This window comes from Arvicanthis niloticus, chromosome 4 (assembly GCF_011762505.2).
Source record: "Arvicanthis niloticus isolate mArvNil1 chromosome 4, mArvNil1.pat.X, whole genome shotgun sequence".
In the NCBI taxonomy this organism is placed as follows: Eukaryota; Metazoa; Chordata; class Mammalia; order Rodentia; family Muridae; genus Arvicanthis; species Arvicanthis niloticus.
Window position 1 is genome coordinate 103,137,415 of NC_047661.1, and position 17,757 is coordinate 103,155,171.

The 17,757-nt window shown below is 38.0% G+C and overlaps 1 protein-coding gene across 2 annotated transcripts in view; it reads left to right on the plus strand.

Moving 5' to 3' along the window:
- Ndst4 (N-deacetylase and N-sulfotransferase 4) overlaps positions 1-17,757 on the plus strand; it is a 307,194-nt gene that overhangs the window by 266,731 nt on the left and 22,706 nt on the right. For both annotated transcript variants that reach the window (XM_076933217.1, XM_034500339.2), the window contains exon 8: positions 9,027-9,123. In XM_076933217.1, coding sequence (XP_076789332.1) covers positions 9,027-9,123 — 97 coding nt within the window. The remainder of the gene's footprint in view (positions 1-9,026; positions 9,124-17,757) is intronic.

Sequence of the window (17,757 nt, forward strand, 5' to 3'; positions counted from 1 at the left end):
AAAAAAAGGTATCTACAGAGACCTCCTTAAAAATAATGAAAGCTAAAGTATTTTCATATTTTATGAGCTGTAATAACATAAACTACATTAAAGCACCCACTTTAACAACACAAACTAAACTTGTTTTGTGTATGCTTTATAGAAACTTCTAGTAACTTGAGTGTTACATCAAATGCATAATCCTGCATTAAGTCAACTGACTCATGGTTGTTTAAAACCTGTTTGTTGTTGTTTGTTTGTTTGTTTGTTTGTTTTTTAAATTTGGGTAGCTATTTCCTGTAGGATATTCATAAAAATGCAAATAGTAGCATTGACTTTTGGGTGGGGAGCAGAGAGGGACTGCAGTCATTTGTTAACAGGAGTTATAGTACAATTAAAATCCTTCTGGGTTTTCCAATGAAAACATTTCTGAGGAAATACTAAGAGGAACCACTCACTTTAATAAATACAGGTCTAACACAGTAAGTAAGCAAGACATAGGTGATAAATTAAAGACACCTTATGCTTACAGTAGGGTTGTTAAAATTTTCAGCTACTTCAGTCTGTACACAGAACCAAGGCCCTTTCCCATCAGCCCTAACCTATAGGTTGGCTTACACTCGTCTGTTGTTCAATGATTTAAAAGTGAGCTCTGAAAAATAATCAGACTATCAAGTACCACAAGAGATCAGTGAAGGAAGTTCTTATGGATCAGAGCTCTCAGGAGAACAGGGCTTTCCTGCTCCTTTGGGGGGCTCAGGTGAGGATTCTTGAAGCACCAGGAGACGAAGCATCTGAGATGGGGTCTGTTTCACAGATGTACCACAAGGATTTGTTGATAGAAGCACTGAGAATAAACCTCCCTATCTTATTAGAATATCTCATTGGTGAACGTGGATTGTGTTAGGTTTAAGTGACGATGACAGACAGGAAATTGGACGTCACTCCACTATGCAGTGAACCCTTGGTGACAACTCTTTACAGATGTGTGTTAGAAAGAAATGTACCAGAAGTAGTTTCAAAACAATACCATTGTGCAGAGATGGGAAAGAGTAAGAGTTAAGAAATGTCTTTTATATTATTCTTTCGCCAGCGAGGTTGGAACAGCAGAAAGCAAAACGAGGGGAAATGAATTCTACCACTAATTAGGGTCTAGATAGGGCCTAGCTATCTGGAACAGGCATGTGACCCACAGGGCACTAACCAATTCCCAACTGATAATTCCACACTAGCCTGGAAGAGAGGGTGGAGAACCTAATGACAAAGCAGATTTTCAGAGGCACAAAGGAAACGTGGGCTTGGGCTAACCAGGTCTCATGGAAACAAAATGTTGTTTTCCTGCCTACGAAAACACGCTGTTCAAAATGTCATACAAGGTAGGACCTTTTCAAAATCCATGTTTTAGTTCTTCAGAGGAGGGGTTTCATTAGAATTGACTTCAGTTTTTTACGTCTTGCCTTTTGCTTCTGAGTATCTTCTACCTGCAATACTTACGTGCTTACTTAAAAGTTAAACTTGCTTCAGATATTCCATGTACCAAGCCCGCCCTGAGTCACCTCACCTCATGAAGGCAGAGTCGCAGATCCACAGCCAGGCACCGTAACCGCAGGCTGCCTGAAGCAATTTTAACTTAATTTTGTTCTCACAGTTTAAACATATCTATACTGCTAGATACATGAAGCAGTGACTTGCTGTTTATTGTGATTTATTATTATCTGTTTATTTCAATTACACAGGGAACAAGCTTATTGTCGAATGAGAAGAGATCTACATAAGCACCCTGTCATGTCCTGACATTAAAAATTAAAATAATAGCAATAGAATGAAGCATAAAATGAAGGAACTGCTTCTGTCCCTGGTCAGGGAAAGCCTTTGTGAACAACATTCTTACTGCCAAAGTCTCTGTCTCTGTTGCTCTGTCCTCTCCTTTCCCAGAGTCCCCACCCCCATCCCTTACCACAACAATTTAGCTGCAGATATAACACCAGCTTCAGATTCCAAATGTGAACTAACTTGCTGTGTGACCTTCAGTAAGACCAAACAAAAACCTATTGCTTCTTGCCTTCCTCACCTATAAAGAAAGGATAATAAAGTGCTTCTTTCTTTGAGGATTAGAAATAATCTATGCCAAGCAAATGACTGGAATGTGGAAGGTGATCAATAAAAGTTGGATATTATATGCACTGGCATTGAAATAATCAGACGGTATCTTGAAACTCAGCATAGGGAAAGTCTGAACAACCACTACCAGAATATAAAATAGAAAATGCAAATGCTTTGTCAATACAGTTGTAATTAAAAGGCAAGAAGGAGACTAGGCCAGGGAAGGGGTGACAACAGAAATACAGACAGCTGGAAAGCCCCAAGGTACTTATAACAGAGACAGAGCACAGTCATAAAGAACGACAGTCTGCTGAGATGTAAGCACTGCGTTAGGACCATAACAAACCTGTAGGAAGGTCTGAAATGATGGCAATGGTTAATTCTATTGAAGCACATGAAACAGTGGGCTCTCTACCATCTTAGCACCCAGATAATGGCATGTATCTGTTGATACAGTGATCTGAGAAGTACATTAATTTAACCAGTATCATTGTTCAACAACTAGGGGGATGTCCTTCCTCTCTCCATCACCCCCCACCATTGTGCTTATATATGTGTATGTGAGAGAGAGGACTTTTAATTTTTACATCGTGTGTGTGTGTGTGTGTGTGTGTGTGTGTGTGTGTGTGTCCACTCACATGTCACTGCACACTTGGAGAGAAGAAGACGACCGGCTAAGACTTAGATCTTTCCTTCTACTATACAGATTCTGAAATTTTTAATTTAGACTGTTAGGCTTTGTGGCCAGTCCCTTTGCCCACTGAGCCATTTTGGTACCCACCCCCAAATTTCCATTTCATCAACTTTAAAGTAGAAATATGAGCAAGAAAATCATTTACTGTGTTAGGGAGCATAAGTAGCCACCTTCATCATATAAGAACTAGGAAGTTTCTCACAGATTGGCAACACCTTGCCTGGCAGCACTCAGAAATGCATCCACTTGCTCTCCTGCCTTTGCTATATATTAAGAACCCTTCATTTGAGCAAATAGAGCAGCAGCTCTGATGCTGGCCCTTTATTGAGTTGTGTGGAGAAATTCAGTAATAGGAGCCGAACACCTCTTCTTTACGGCCTACAGCCAAGGGACTAATGTCTACAAACAAAGGAATGCTATCCTAAAAGAAATGGCATGTGTACGTTCTAAAGTGAACTGTACAGGTGCATAGCAAGAACTCCATTTCAGGGATGACATCAGAGATAATATTTAGAATAGTAAAGAGTTGTGTCTGTTTGTTTCTGTCATAATTTTGGAAACAAATGTCTACATAGTTCATACTATACTTCAAGCATGGATCAGAAACTGTCTGTACCTGCTCCACAATGTTTCCTGTGCCTTCTGGAAGTGGGGATGTCAGTTTTTCTGTCTACAAGACTGTATTAAGCATCGCATGTGTCAGATGTAGCAATGAGGAAAACAAACTGCATTCTCACTCTCAAACGATTTATAGTCTTGTAGTTGGACTTAAGATAAGCTGCAGCTATAATTTAACTGTATACAATTATTGTGTGCATGTACAAAATAATTTTAGGTGTTGAAATATAAAAAAAATATGACATAAAGGTGTAGACAAAGCTTGCAGGGGGACATGGCTAGGTTCACAAGGGAAGGCAATGGCCCTATTGATAATTGCTCATAATCCATTGGTTAAATTAAACTTTCTTTGTTCAAGCTGTCTCACTAATAGGGCAAAGGGAAAGAAAAGGCTGGTATGGAATAAAATAATAAGCACTCTTTTATATACAGCATGCTTTTATTATTTTAATACTAGTAATGAATTTAATGGGTACCAAAACCTTATGTGGTAGAAACTATAAATCATTGTTTTACAAATAAAGAAACTGAGGTCCAGGGATTTAAGAACATTGATTAAAGCACAGAGAGCCCCCCTGGGCTCATGTTCTTGCTGACTGCGCTAAGGGGAGTGTGCAGTGGGTATTAGCATAAGCTACAGAAATTGGCCAAACTTTGACTATGGATTGAGTGAAAATTTGGGCATTGAACAGGAAAATGAATTATTCAAAGATTCCGAAGCAGACTCTCCTATTTTTGCGATGGAGAGTGTTGTGTGTCCGATGCACTGGGTGGACTGAGCAATCCTAATTCAGAAAGTGGTACTCAGTGAGCTCCTTGAACAGGCCTAAACTATTTGTTGCTGAAGCACCAATGAGAGAAGAAGCACATACAAAGAGCAAATTAACTATATTCCCCAAAGAACGCTGGTTGTTTCAGCTGCATTTTAGTACACCTGACAGCAGAATATTCCAGTTAAAGCAAGGACTGTATTGATCCACACTGTCACAAGCTCCTTACTCTTTCAAAGAAGAGAACAGTGAAACACATTCCATTACGTGATAGGTGATGCTCTACAGTGGCATTAAAATTCACCTTGGTTGGAACAAGGCAGAAATGTGATTCTCCTGTAACTATCCTAAAGAGTGCTGTAGGCATCATAGACACCTCTGCTCCATACAAGCACTCAGTGCTGTGCACCATAAGTTCTTCCAACTACGGTTTCCACCTGAGACTGCAAGGCAGGCTCACTCTTCAATTACAGCCATTTTATAGCCAACAATAATTGAAACACGAGAAACCCAGAGAAAGTGGCTTTAACCTTAAAAAGACACTTCATAGCAATTATCCCACTTACAGTTGTATAAGACTTTTTCATTGGAAGACAGATTCAAGAGGGACTGTGAAATATAATTTCTAGTTAGGATATTTGTGAAATGAGTAAAATAAGGAATGTTTCATTATTAACTAAAAAGATAAAATAAAATATAAATGAAACGATGCTAGCCCAGCCTTCTTTGCTACTGCAGAAACCACAGATAGAGAACTAAGTGAAGCCCAGACTATGAGTGTAAAGTTGGAAGACTGAATCATGTAGAGATATATTGGAAGAAATGCATGAAGGTCAATTTAAAGTGAAATTTCTGTCATTACATTTTTAAAGAAGGTATGCTGATTTTAGCATCTTTCATTTAACTCCATTTTTGGAGATTTCTATGCATGAATTTATTGGACAACCCATATATATATATTTTTTTTTCCAAATTAAATTACCACATGCTTTAATGGCCTTTAAGGATTACTATTATTTTTGTTTGTTTGTTTTTTTGAGACAGCGTTTCTCTGTGTAGCCCTGGCTGTCCTGGAACTCACTCTGTAGACCAGGCTGGCCTCGAACTCAGAAATCCACCTGTCTCTGCCTCCCGAGTGCTGGGATTAAAGGCATGCACCACCACCGTCAGGCGCCTTTAAGGATTATTGATCTTTGGCCCAAAATGCAACATCTGTTTCACATCTCCCCTCCCTATGCTCAGAAGTAATGGAGCAGGAGATGGGAAAAAGCTTGTAAGACCCAGAGGCAAGGAGGTTAATACCACAAAAATGTTCTCTGGATACAACTGGCAGTTGATGGTATGAGTCTGCAGTGCTTGTGACAGCATGTACAAGATCTGTTCAAGATCAAGCCAGACAAAAATCTTGTCATGGATCAGGGAGGTAGTCATGACGTCTTACCAGGGCTGAGGAGCACTTGCCATTGGTGGCTGATAGGAGAAAGAATCTTTTGCAGGGATTCAGGCTATGAGAGGCTAACCAGGTACCAGTGAAGGGTACTGAACCCAGGCACCTACAGGCAGCACTAAATGAACTCAGTGGGCTTTTCAAAAAGATCACATGAACATGGGAGAGAAAAGTAGCAATGAGGAATTCTAGCGTAGTACATAGGATCAAAGCACAGATGATGACAAGCACATATGGAATTTTCGAAAAGTAAAAAGAGAAAAATTGCTAGTATTTTTATCTTTATACTTCAAGGTAATCTGCGTGCGAGGTGAGCATATAAAACCCATTTACATCACATATATTTTCAAACTGTATGAGGTATAAATTGCACCTGCCATAAACTGTATTCTTTAGAAGGTTTTATAGAGGAAACATTTGGGGGAAGGGGAAACCATAAGGGTAATTATGGACATTTCCAAATGGGAAATATCTGACTAAGAATGTGACCTCCAAGCAATATAGTCCCCCCCTTTTCCTTCATGGAGAACTAGTCACACAGACAACTGTGTCACCTGAGAGGAGCGGGGCCTCTCATAACCTCTCGTTAGACACTGGATATGAAACACGTCTGGGGAGCAGGAGGGAGATGCATCCCGTGACCTTCTGGTCATAAGGCATTCATCATCTATCCAATGGCAATGTTCAATCTGCAGCCTCCACACACACACACTGAAGCATGTAATGGCTGGAAGTCTGGGAGGGGCTGTTGCTGTTGCTTTACTAAGCAGAACAGTTGACGTTGTCAGTGGGCTGAAAAGCATCCTTCACAGGGAATACCAAGGGCCCATTCATTTCCACTTGTTTCTTACAATGGTTCACTTCAAGTGGGAAGTTTTGACAAGATTTCCCAGAACACGTTTCCTAGGAAACCTTGAAGATGTTTGTTGGGAGAATGGGTAACCCAGTTGCTACATTTGTTGCCAATGCACCCCCTCCATACTGTCTTCTATTCTAGATCTCCTAACTTTGGGATCACTCTGGCACTATCTCAGGACAATAGCTATCTTCTGCTCCACTGTCTGTCCTCTTGAGAGTTTCTCCAGGTGTTCTGTCAGAAAAAGGCAATACTCAAGCAAAGATGGCTTCATTTGGGAGGCAGAAACACTAGTTGACTTTGTTCTGGTTGTAATCAAACCTCTCTCAGATCATGAGTATTGTCCTTTGCAGTTTACAGTTAAGCTACATATGGAGAACCCCAGTAGCCTACGGGACAGAGTTTCCCATTCTCATTATACTGTAGCGATCTTACCTCCTTATAACGATAGGCTCAATCACACCTACAAGTGTAAAGACTTCCAAGTCTGCTGGAAATGTGTTGTATTACCCCAAATTTTGCCAATTGAAAGGTTTCTTTTAACTATTACTTTTAGCAAACCTTACACATAGAACAACACTGTAGGAAGAGTCCACAGTAGGCTTCTGCCCTTGTATGTGTCAATTCATTCACAAACCACACCTGGGTTTCCTCTCTTCAGCGGATTGCAGAAAACCCATCATGGAAGTACAGAAATGAACATTTAGACAGGCATCCATGGGAAAACGCAGGTGACAAAGGATCATGGGATACTTGTTTGTCAGAGATGTGTTAGATCTGTTGGAGAACAATCCCAGATGCGTCACTTCCATCTTACAAAAATGGAAATGAAATACACTTCTTATTATGATTTGTGAGACATGAATACCAGTTTCTTATGGGAGAACATAGCCATACCATTACATTATTGACTGGAAAAATCACTATACTCCAGAGCTTAGCCATATACCAGAAACTGAATTATCTATTTCAAATAGCATACTATCGTGTAAAACTGAGAGATATGTGCCATGCATTGTTCTTGCTTCAGTGTCGCTAGATACTGTGTGGCAATTGATGCCACAAGGTCATAAGTCTTCTCCAAAATATAGCTGAAACATTCTCCCTGCTCTGGGGCTCCATTCAAAGATTTCTGCAAAAACATGCTGCCTAACAAACCCCAGAGAGTCTGATTAGGTAGTATGCTTTCATTTTAGCCAGAAAGGTTGAAGAAGAAGAAAAAACTCCTTTTGACAGGATGCTCCAGGTTGCTCCAGATGTCTGCGCCTCTAACACATATAAATGAAACAAACTCTTCATACTGTGCATGCTTGAACTCCAGCATGTCTTTACATTGGCTTGGACTGTTTTTGAGGCATGTCTTCATTTCATTCCATAGCTAGCCTTGAACTCATACTATTTCCAACTCCACTTCTGCTACTAAAGTCCCTGGATCACAGGTGTGTAAGACTATTGCAGTTTCCAAATGCTCAAGTGCATTTTTCTTAGCAAGGCAGCCAGAGTCTTCCTCTTGCTTTTTATCTGGTGGAATGAGTCCCAAGCAAATGGGCCAACGAGTTTTGTGAGACCTCTGAATCATATGAGGAATTAGCTTGACACATTTTTGAAGAATATGCCAAATGTAATATGAGAAAGTAAGTTTTACCAATGTATTCTAAACATCAAAAAAGAAAAGATTTTAAACTGTATAGCATGTATTTGTAATATCAAGTACTTGGGAAGTTAAAGCAGGAAGATCGCTTGGGCTCATAAATTTGAGGCTAGCCATATTCCAAATAAATAAATAAATAAATAAATAAATAAATGTGCTTTTAAAGAAAAATACCTCCTTGAAATAATATATTCTCTATTAGCACTTTTACCATCTCATTTTTAAATAAAAATTTAAATCACTAAGTGAGATTAAACAAATTAACTAATAAGTGTTGAAATTATATAAAAGGTTTCAGTTTTGCATTCTTTAATTGAAAAATGGAGGCTCATTTGTGTAAACATTTCTAGCATCATTAATTGGATAAAACAACTATTCTGCCATAGAATGGTATATTGAAAACTATGATTTTTACCTATAATTGTCAGAGTGGTAGGAAGAGTCATAATTTCAAACAACTCATATGACTGGTATTATCTTCTGAAACATTTCCAAAGAAAGTCATCTTGAATTAAAAATAAAGTAACCAGTATCTAATATATAGATGTGTTCATTTTGAAAAGAATAGAAAAGAAGCTGGGAAATTATAGTTACATGAGGCTCAGTCAAAGCCTTTTTACACAGAGACATAAAATACAAGCCACAGATAGAATCCCATTACTATCTGTCATAAATAGCATGAACATCACAGCAGGACTGATTTGAAGCTGTGCTTTATCCAGCCTTGGGTAGGAAAACCAGCTAATCGGTACCTAAGGAAAGGATTTTGGACTCAAAGAACCATAACAGGATGCAAGACCCAGCTCTAGAATACCAGGCAAATATCTCATCCTGTCTTATTTGAAACATTCTTAAGACATAGCAGCCAGGATTCAGTATTCGGTAAGACGTGTTATTCTGCCTTTCAGAATCCATGTGATGATAAACGACACAAAGACATCTGGTCTAGGGAGAAAACTTGTGACCATTTACCAAAATTCCTTGTGATTGGGCCACAGAAAACAGGTAAGTCTAGGTGGTGCTATTTCTTCCTTTCTTGTCATTGTACTTGTGACAAGACAGTATGGGATCTTGTTTTGTGACCTATGCAAGTTCATTGTTAAACTGCTGTACCTCCTCATGATCCATCATTTATTCTACCAATCTCCAAAGGACCCTATTCTTTGTTTAATTAGACTTGAACTCTAAATGCTTCAGATATAGGGTTTTAAATTGTTCACCATACATATCAACGTATTGTTATTTTTTAATCTAAGGGTCGCAGTATCTGGTTTTTGCTTATTGTAGCTTTCCCCTAATTAATCCCTGCATTAAGTTATAAATGGTGATTTATTATTCAGACTCAGACTGTTTTACACTGTATGTCAGGTTTGCATTGATTTCTGTCCAGAACCATGGTTGTTATTACTCAGAAATTGTTTTATATGTGTGCTGTTAAAATAATCATTAAGTATTAATGTGCTGTAGGCTTGTTTTCTGCTATGCCCCAATATCCCCAGACCTTTCTCCCTTGGTAGTTTTTATGCACTGAAGGACAACTGTGTAAGGGTGTAGTAAAAGAGAATGAAAGTATTTCACCAACGAGATGACACTTTCAATTAGAATATTTTATACTTTCTTCAGGGTGTGACAGTTTTATATACTTTGCTTATATCCCGATTAATTAAAGTTTTTATTGAGTTGCTGTATTTTGAATTCACTACTTGGACTTGAAGCACCTTCATCAGGGAGAGCACAAACCATAACACAGAACCAACAGTCATAGTAAATAAGGCTTCTGCCGTGAAGATATTTGTAATACAAGCAAGTAGATCATTTTAAAAGTTGTGGGCGAAATTTCTCGACTATTAGACATTGGTTGTTGAAATCTTTTCTTCTTCTAAGGCTGTAAATTGTATTACAATAGCAAGTTAACACATGTGCAGGAAGGGGTGGAAATACAGCACATATTTTCAGATATATCATGCTTTTGTTGTTTAAAATGTGCATTAATTTCCTGCAACTCTCTACAGCACTGCTAACTCAAGAATAAATAGTAAAGAAATAAAACACCCCTGTGTTTTAAAATTGTGTTAAAAATTTAATTGAAGGACAAACCCTCTATTGTTTGTCATTGGATCCTATTCCTGCTTAGTTATGCTGAAAACCACAAATTATTAACCATAAATCTTTTTCCCTCTCATTATTTGTATTTATAAACCACTATGTTATATCTTTAGATTTTAATATGTTGCCTATCCATGTGACAATGATAAAGATTTTGGCTGTTTTTTTTTTTTTTTTTCCTTAAAAAAACTTTCTCAAATCAAACGAGTTAAAACAAAGAGATTGCATGTCAATATTCTTACAGCGAGAACATATTATTCTAATATGAAAATGGTTCTAATAACTTGAAAAAATACAACCACAGATGCCTGTCGTTCATATAGGCAAAGCTCCTATTGCAGTCAAGAGTTTGCCAATCTCCTAAATCACCGGTAGCTGCTAGCATGCCTGCCCTTCAACACATTTGATTTTCAGCAACTTACAAATGATACCTTCACCTCTAAAATAAACACAAGGTACAAAAATGGGCCCCAAGAGGATCTTTTTTTTTTCAGGTGTTGTAGGACTAGAGGGTTGTGACATCCCATTTTCCACTACTGAGCTTTAGATGGAATCTTCTGCCAAATCAGCCAGGGACTGAAGAAAGCCGAGCAGGGTACTTGAAAGCAGTTTGCATCATGTTTCTAGCTTTCTCTAGGAGGTTCTGCACCTTCATCATCAGAAGCCATAGTACCAGTGTGAAAGAAGATTTCTAATAGCATCAAATTCAGCAGATAATTCTAAGTGCCATATGTTTAGTATTAATTTCTCATAAGTTGCCTGGCTTAATTTGGCACATTTCAAGTAAAGGGTTGGTTGTGTAAAAGTAGAATACTTTCCTGAGTATTCCTAAGACAAAGCTCTTTCCTTTTTTCCAGTTCCACAAAGGGTATCTACAGGATTGTATAACAAATAACTGCCAAGAATGGTAGAAATAGGGGACAAAAATACAGATGCTTTATGGCAGGTGACATAGAATGCATGCCTGATTGTAAGAACATCAAGCCACAGGTCTCTCTTCCCTAGTGGTGTACAGTGTCTATTCTTGCTGCCAAAAGACAAGAGGACACCACAACTCTTCCAGCTCCCGATGGCATGGAAATGCAGGGTTCAAATTGTAAAGGCTATGACATTCTGTTTCCGAAATTTGAATACAATTTCACAGCCATTGGGTGATTAAATTATTTTAATACTGAGTGAGGTTATAAAATATCAATTATTGGATATTCAGCAATAACTTTGAAGCATTCAGTTATTGTGCCCTGATCCAACCATGTCCAATCCTCACACAGATATTAAGCTATCAATCTTCTCAGCTCTTTTGTAGGTCTTTTAAAAAAAAAATCAAACCTCTTTGCACCCTCCTCTCTCTCTTTTTTTCATTTAAATGTGTGTTCTGTGAGTCTAAAAACCAGTCAAGGAGCCCCCTGGATTCTATGTTCCCTTCTGACTTCAGTCTGTCTCCATCTAACTTTCCTATGAAATTTGTGGTTCTTCTCACATTTTCTTCTTTCTTATCCATTTTTTTTTCAGGAGCAAATCACATTAATACTTTAAGACTCCTACCATAACTTTGATAACTGCGTTTCTTTTTTACTGTGTTTGAGATATTTCTTCTGGCTGTAATTCATCCTCTTACTAAGTCAAGAATAAGTTAAGAACTGAATAGTTCTTAACCCTATCTGTCTGCCTCTCTGTCTGTCTATCTATCTATCTATCTATCTATCTATCTATCTATCTATCTATCTATCTATCTCTTTCTCCTTCACTGATTTACATTAGTGATTATTTCTTAAATTATAAGCTTTTAAATGGGCACTATATTATCTTAAGGATTTTGTTTTAATTCTTTAAAATTCTTTCAAAACAATTGGCTTGGGCTCTTTCCCTCCATTAGGATGAAAATAAGGGGTAGTTTTCCTAGTGTCAGTAGAATTGAGATCCTGTGTGCCACAACTGCCCACCTCTGAAAATTATAGTTCTAGACACTCAGCAATGGAAACTCAAAGCTCCAAGCTTTAGCAGCTAGGAACTTATGACAGTAGGTGGTCATGTCTGAGGAAGCAGTGAACCTCTCAGTCTAGGAGCCTTGCACTCCACAGTTGTAGGCCACAGCTTCCAATGTCAGGACTCTTTATAACTGAAGCCCTCTGGTACTTCAGATACAATGAGGTTCACTGTTTCAGTGACTTAACTTTTGTAGTATTCTGTGCCTAAGTCTTATATCTTCTCTTCCTGCTCCTAAGATTTTCAATGATTTTTTTTTTAGATTCCCAACAATCTACTGTCTATTTTTCTCTTGGAAAAAATTGGCCACATCCTAGTAGCTGAAAAAGCAAACAGTGGGCTTTCAAAGTCAGTAGCTCTGCAGTATGTAACTAGTGTTGTGGTATTCAAGTTTGAGTATTAGAAACCTCACTAATAACCTCTAGTCACTACTAAATCTAGATACTGGTGTCTAGAACTGGAAACCCAGAATTCCATCTGTTCTTAATGTTACTATGTCTGTCATCACTAGACAACATAAATACCACTAGATATACATAAATACATAAATACAAATGAGAGACAACTGGGAATCTGCTCACACAGTGTGGAGACTCAGAACCAACCTTACTCCCAACTAGGGACTGTCCTAAGTACTGGTCTTCTGGTTTATTTGGCATTTTAGATTAAAACTTCTATCTTACCTCTTCTGTTTATAAGATACAGTTCTTTATCTTCAGCAGCTTTGCCTAGATGCTTGGAACAAGTTTCCTCTGGCAGTGAAATACACTAGAATTTGATGACATAGTGAGTCATCAAACACATTTCTGAGTGTGAACTATACTTGTGTCAAGAAAAAAAATCAAGAAAGAAGTTTTTTCAATTTCCTACAATTTAATGAAAATGAAAACATAACATAGCAAAATGTATGGAACACAAAAAAAGCATATAGTGTTATGTGCCTATACCAGAAATTATGAAAACTCTCACAGCAAATACTTAATGATGCATCTTAATTGGTGTCTATTCATGCCACTCAAATGGCAGGAAAGGCGTTCTCTATTATGGACTCCCTTTGTGAACTTTGTATATTTTGTTTTGTAAACCTTCAAGGCAGTAAAGTGGCCAGGCCCCAGCCTAAGGAACTCCTGAATCCAAGACCCTCCCCCAGACCTCCCCAATGGTCGTAATGGCATTTCCAACCTCTGTAATTGTCACAAAGGTCATCTCCAGCCCCTCAACAGGACCTTCCCCAGACTATACTAACTTTAGGTGAAATTCTGAACAAACTCCACCAATCCCTGAACTTCCCACAGAAACCCACCAATCCCTTAGCACAAAAACTTGCAGTCCCTGAACAGGAAAGTCCAGCAACCCCTGAGAACCCCAAGCCTAGGACTTGAAATCCTACCAATATTTATCTGGAAATTTTTGCCCTGAAAAACTCTGCTCCTTCAAAAACCCTATATAAGCACCGTCCTTTGTTCAGTTTCTGGTTGTCTGCTCCATCCTGGGAGCATAGGCAACCACTTCTGGATTTGTCTCTCCAGACTGTGTACCCTCCCATACACTCTTTTATGAGATTTGCTGCCCAGTGTGACTCACTCATTGGAAGAAGCAAAGAAGAAATGAAAAGAAGGGAGGAAGTGAAGAGAAGAAGCAGGGCTGAGGCTCAGCTCCTCAGCTCAGCTGTGGATACCCTCCCCTGATTGCTACAGCACCTCTTCTGAGGAGGCTTCCTCTCGGAGCTATGTGGTTCCTGGGCTTCTGAGTCCCAGGACACCTGTCCATCTGAGGAAGGAGGCCAACATTATGTCTTACAAAAACAATTAACAGCAACCTCATAAAGTAGGAGAGAAAATAAAAAAAAAAAATCAGAGCTAAATCTAAAAAATAGAAATTAAAAAACTACAATGGACCAATGAAATGAGTGTTGATGCTTTGAAAAGAGTAACAAGATTGGCAACAGTCTAGTTAAATTCACCATATTAAATAGGGAGAGGTTCTAATTTAAGATAATTGGAGATAAAAAAAGGAGAGATGTGCAAAGAGCTTGAGGAAATTCAAAGAATCATTAAGATATACTTCAAAATCTGTATGTTAATAAAACTGGGAAACCTAAAACAAATTCATGCACACACACACACACACACACACACACACACACACACACACACTGTTCTACCAAAGCCAAATAAAGATAAAATAAATAATTTAAATATGCCCATTGTAGTGTGCAATGTCATAGAAGTGTCAAATAAACATTTCTCAACTAAAAAAAAGCAAAGATTAGTTGGATTCTATGCAGAATTCTATACAGAAACTGAAAAAAATAACTAGCACTAATACTTCTCATACTGTTTCATATAATAAAAATTGAAGGGACATTTTTATATTATTTTTATAAAACCAGTATTATTCTGATACAAAAATCAGACATAGATCCACATAAAGTAGAAAATATAGGTCGATTTTGCTGCTGAACATGATGCTAAGCTTTTCAAGACAATATATTTGCAAACGAAATTCAAGAACACATCAATGCAGTTATAAAATTACCAAATTGGTGCCATTCAAGAGATTTCTCAATATACATAAATTTTAAGTATATTCCAGCAAATGAGCCCACAGCTGTCATCTTTTTAAATAAGGAAAAGCTCAAATCATTGTCATTAAAACCAAGGAAAGAAGAAGTATGTGCAACCTACCCCTGTGTCTGTTCAATAGAAAATTTAAAGTCTTAGCTAGATCAATAAGATAAATGAAGACATAGGAGGATAGAAATAGGAAAGGAAGAAGTCGCAGTATCCTTATTTTTAGATATGTCTTTCAACATAAAGACTCTAAAGACTCCACTAGAAGACCACAGTTTATAAATACATTCAGGAAAGTAGCAGAATACAAAACTAGCACACAATAGTTGGTATCATTTCTACAATTAAATAACAAACATTGAAAAAGCAATTAGGAAACTTATGTGTGAATCATCAGATATATGTCTTTCATTTGGAATACCTATAGAGGTCAGGAAAGTGGCAAAAGGTTGAGAGGGGAAGAATTTAAAAGCAGGAGATAGTTTGCCTTAGTATAAGAAACCTCCGGGGAATTATAGAGCTGAAAGGGTTAGATTCGGAGGGAGACTGTGTAGAAGAGGGTATACTGGGAGGGATAAATAACAGAAAACACCTCTTTAAAAAGTCATACAGAAATAGATTACTTCTTAATCTTAATAGATTAATCCCAGCACTTGGGAGGCAGAGGCAGGCGGATTTCTGAGTTCGAGGCCAGCCTGGTCTACAGAGTGAGTTCCAAGACAGCCAGGGCTACACAGAGAAACCCTATCTCGAAAAACAAACAAACAAACAAACAAAGAAATAGATTACTGTAGAAACTTCCCAATATATACATATTTTTTTTAAAAGTTTATTCGCTCCCAGAAGAGAGCAACCGAGTCCCTACTAGGCAACACAGGCTGAAAATAGACATTGCTAGATATAGTTACCGTCTTTGGAACTATTTGCAAACAAGGTCCCATCAACCAAACCCTACAAGTCATTGGCAGTGTTCTTGGCTGTCTTATAGGACTTGACAATAAGACCCTATTGCTGAAGATACTACGTGCTTGAGTATTGACCCATAAGCTTCATCCATGTTGATTAGCTTTCATAGTGCTGAGGAGGAATAAAGCAATCATCAATTTTATTCAGCTCTGCATTTGGAATACTGCAATAATAACTATCATGGCAAAACCAACTAGTCCAGTAGGAACATCAATACTATGGGAGTAACCAACTACTTTCTAATTGGAATTAAGAGTGTCTCTGCAAGATGAACCCTTCTGGACACTGAATCTGTAGCTTGCAGGACAGGAGCCTTACAGGAGAAATTGCTACTATTTTTGTCAAATGAAAATATGAGTAAACTATCTACTAGGTACTTATTCCACCCATTAATTGAGAAGCTCTTTTTTTTGTAATAGATGACAATTAACCGACAGACAGTTGAGGAACTTGTGAAAGTCTAGGTAATGAGCGATGTGGAATGTGCAGGCCTAAATTAGACATCTATACCAAACCCTCTTCCCAACTACTCAGAAAGAAGAAAAGTTGAAGTTGCATATATCCAAGAGCATATGGTTAGCACAAATTGGAGCTAATGGTCTAAAGTAAAAGCGTACAGGTAATGAATATGATCAAAATACATTGTACAACATTCTCATAGAAGTAATAAAAATACGTAAAAATAAATGTTGTTGAAAGATAAAAAAAATAAAAAATAAATTAAAAAAAAACCTCAGAAGCACTTTTGGGGCCTTGCTTTGCAACACAGTGATTCATAAAAGAGTCACTTCTGCAGCTAACTCAGACTAATAAGTAGCCTGCTTCTATTGCCTAAAAAGAAATAAGTCACACATGTGACCAGATTTTAATTTCACTAATGTATGTATGTGCATGTCTTTCAGGACCACCAACCACAAGCCTTACATAAGAATCAATCACAAGCTGTGTGTTATACCAACTTGGGTCTCTTGGCTAAATGAGTTGGGAAGCACTTCCTGAATGAGAATAGCTTCAGACAGAGCAGCAACATCTGAAGTTCACAACCACACATACCTATACTTTTATCATTTAAGACTTAAGAATGAAACAAAAAGAGAAAAAGAAAGAAACACACATGCACAGAGAGAGAGAGAAAGACAGACAGATAGACAGACAGAGACAGAGAGACTGACAGAGATAGAGAGAAAGAGAGACAGAGAGATAGAGACAGAGAGACAGAGACAAAGACAGAGACAAAGACAGAGACAAAGACAGAGACAAAGACAGAAAAAGACAGAGAGAGACAGAAAGACAAAATGACACAGACATGGGGGGTGGGGAGTGTGTTCACCCAGATTTAGCTCGATGGCACTTAGACTTTCAAAGACTGTATGTCCTGGTTTCCTTTCTGTTCCTGTCATAAGCACCATGAGCAAAGGCAATTTGGAAGAAGATGTTTTATTAGGCTTCTATGTCCAGATCACAGTCCATCACTGACGGAAGTCAGGGAAGAAATGCAAGGCAGAAACCTGAAGTCAAGACCCGAAGAAGCCATGGGCTGCTGCTCACTGGCTTGCTTGCAAGCTCACATCGATCTGTTTCTCATACCTTAATTCCCAAGACCGTTCTTGCAGGGGTAGTCCGGTATGCCCACACAATCCTTATTCAAGAAAATTTCCCTCAGTCTAACCTACAGGCTGACATGACAGAGTATTTACTCAATTGAGGTCCCTGTTTGTCCAGATGTCCCTAACTTGGACCTAGTGATTTTTTTCATTTAAATTTTAGTAAAAAACAAATAACCAGTAAAGCATGAAGTTTGCCTTAGTACACTTGCCAGAGATGTCTTGCCTGACAACTCCCTGCATGTGACATTCAGGCACAGGGACAGAATCTGTCATTTAAAAGGCCAAAGTGCTTTTCCCTATAATTTTGTTTATTCAGAGGAATAATTAATTAATACCCTTTAAAAAGACCCATGAAATTATTGCTTAAATACATATTTAATATTGCTTAAATACAATCTATA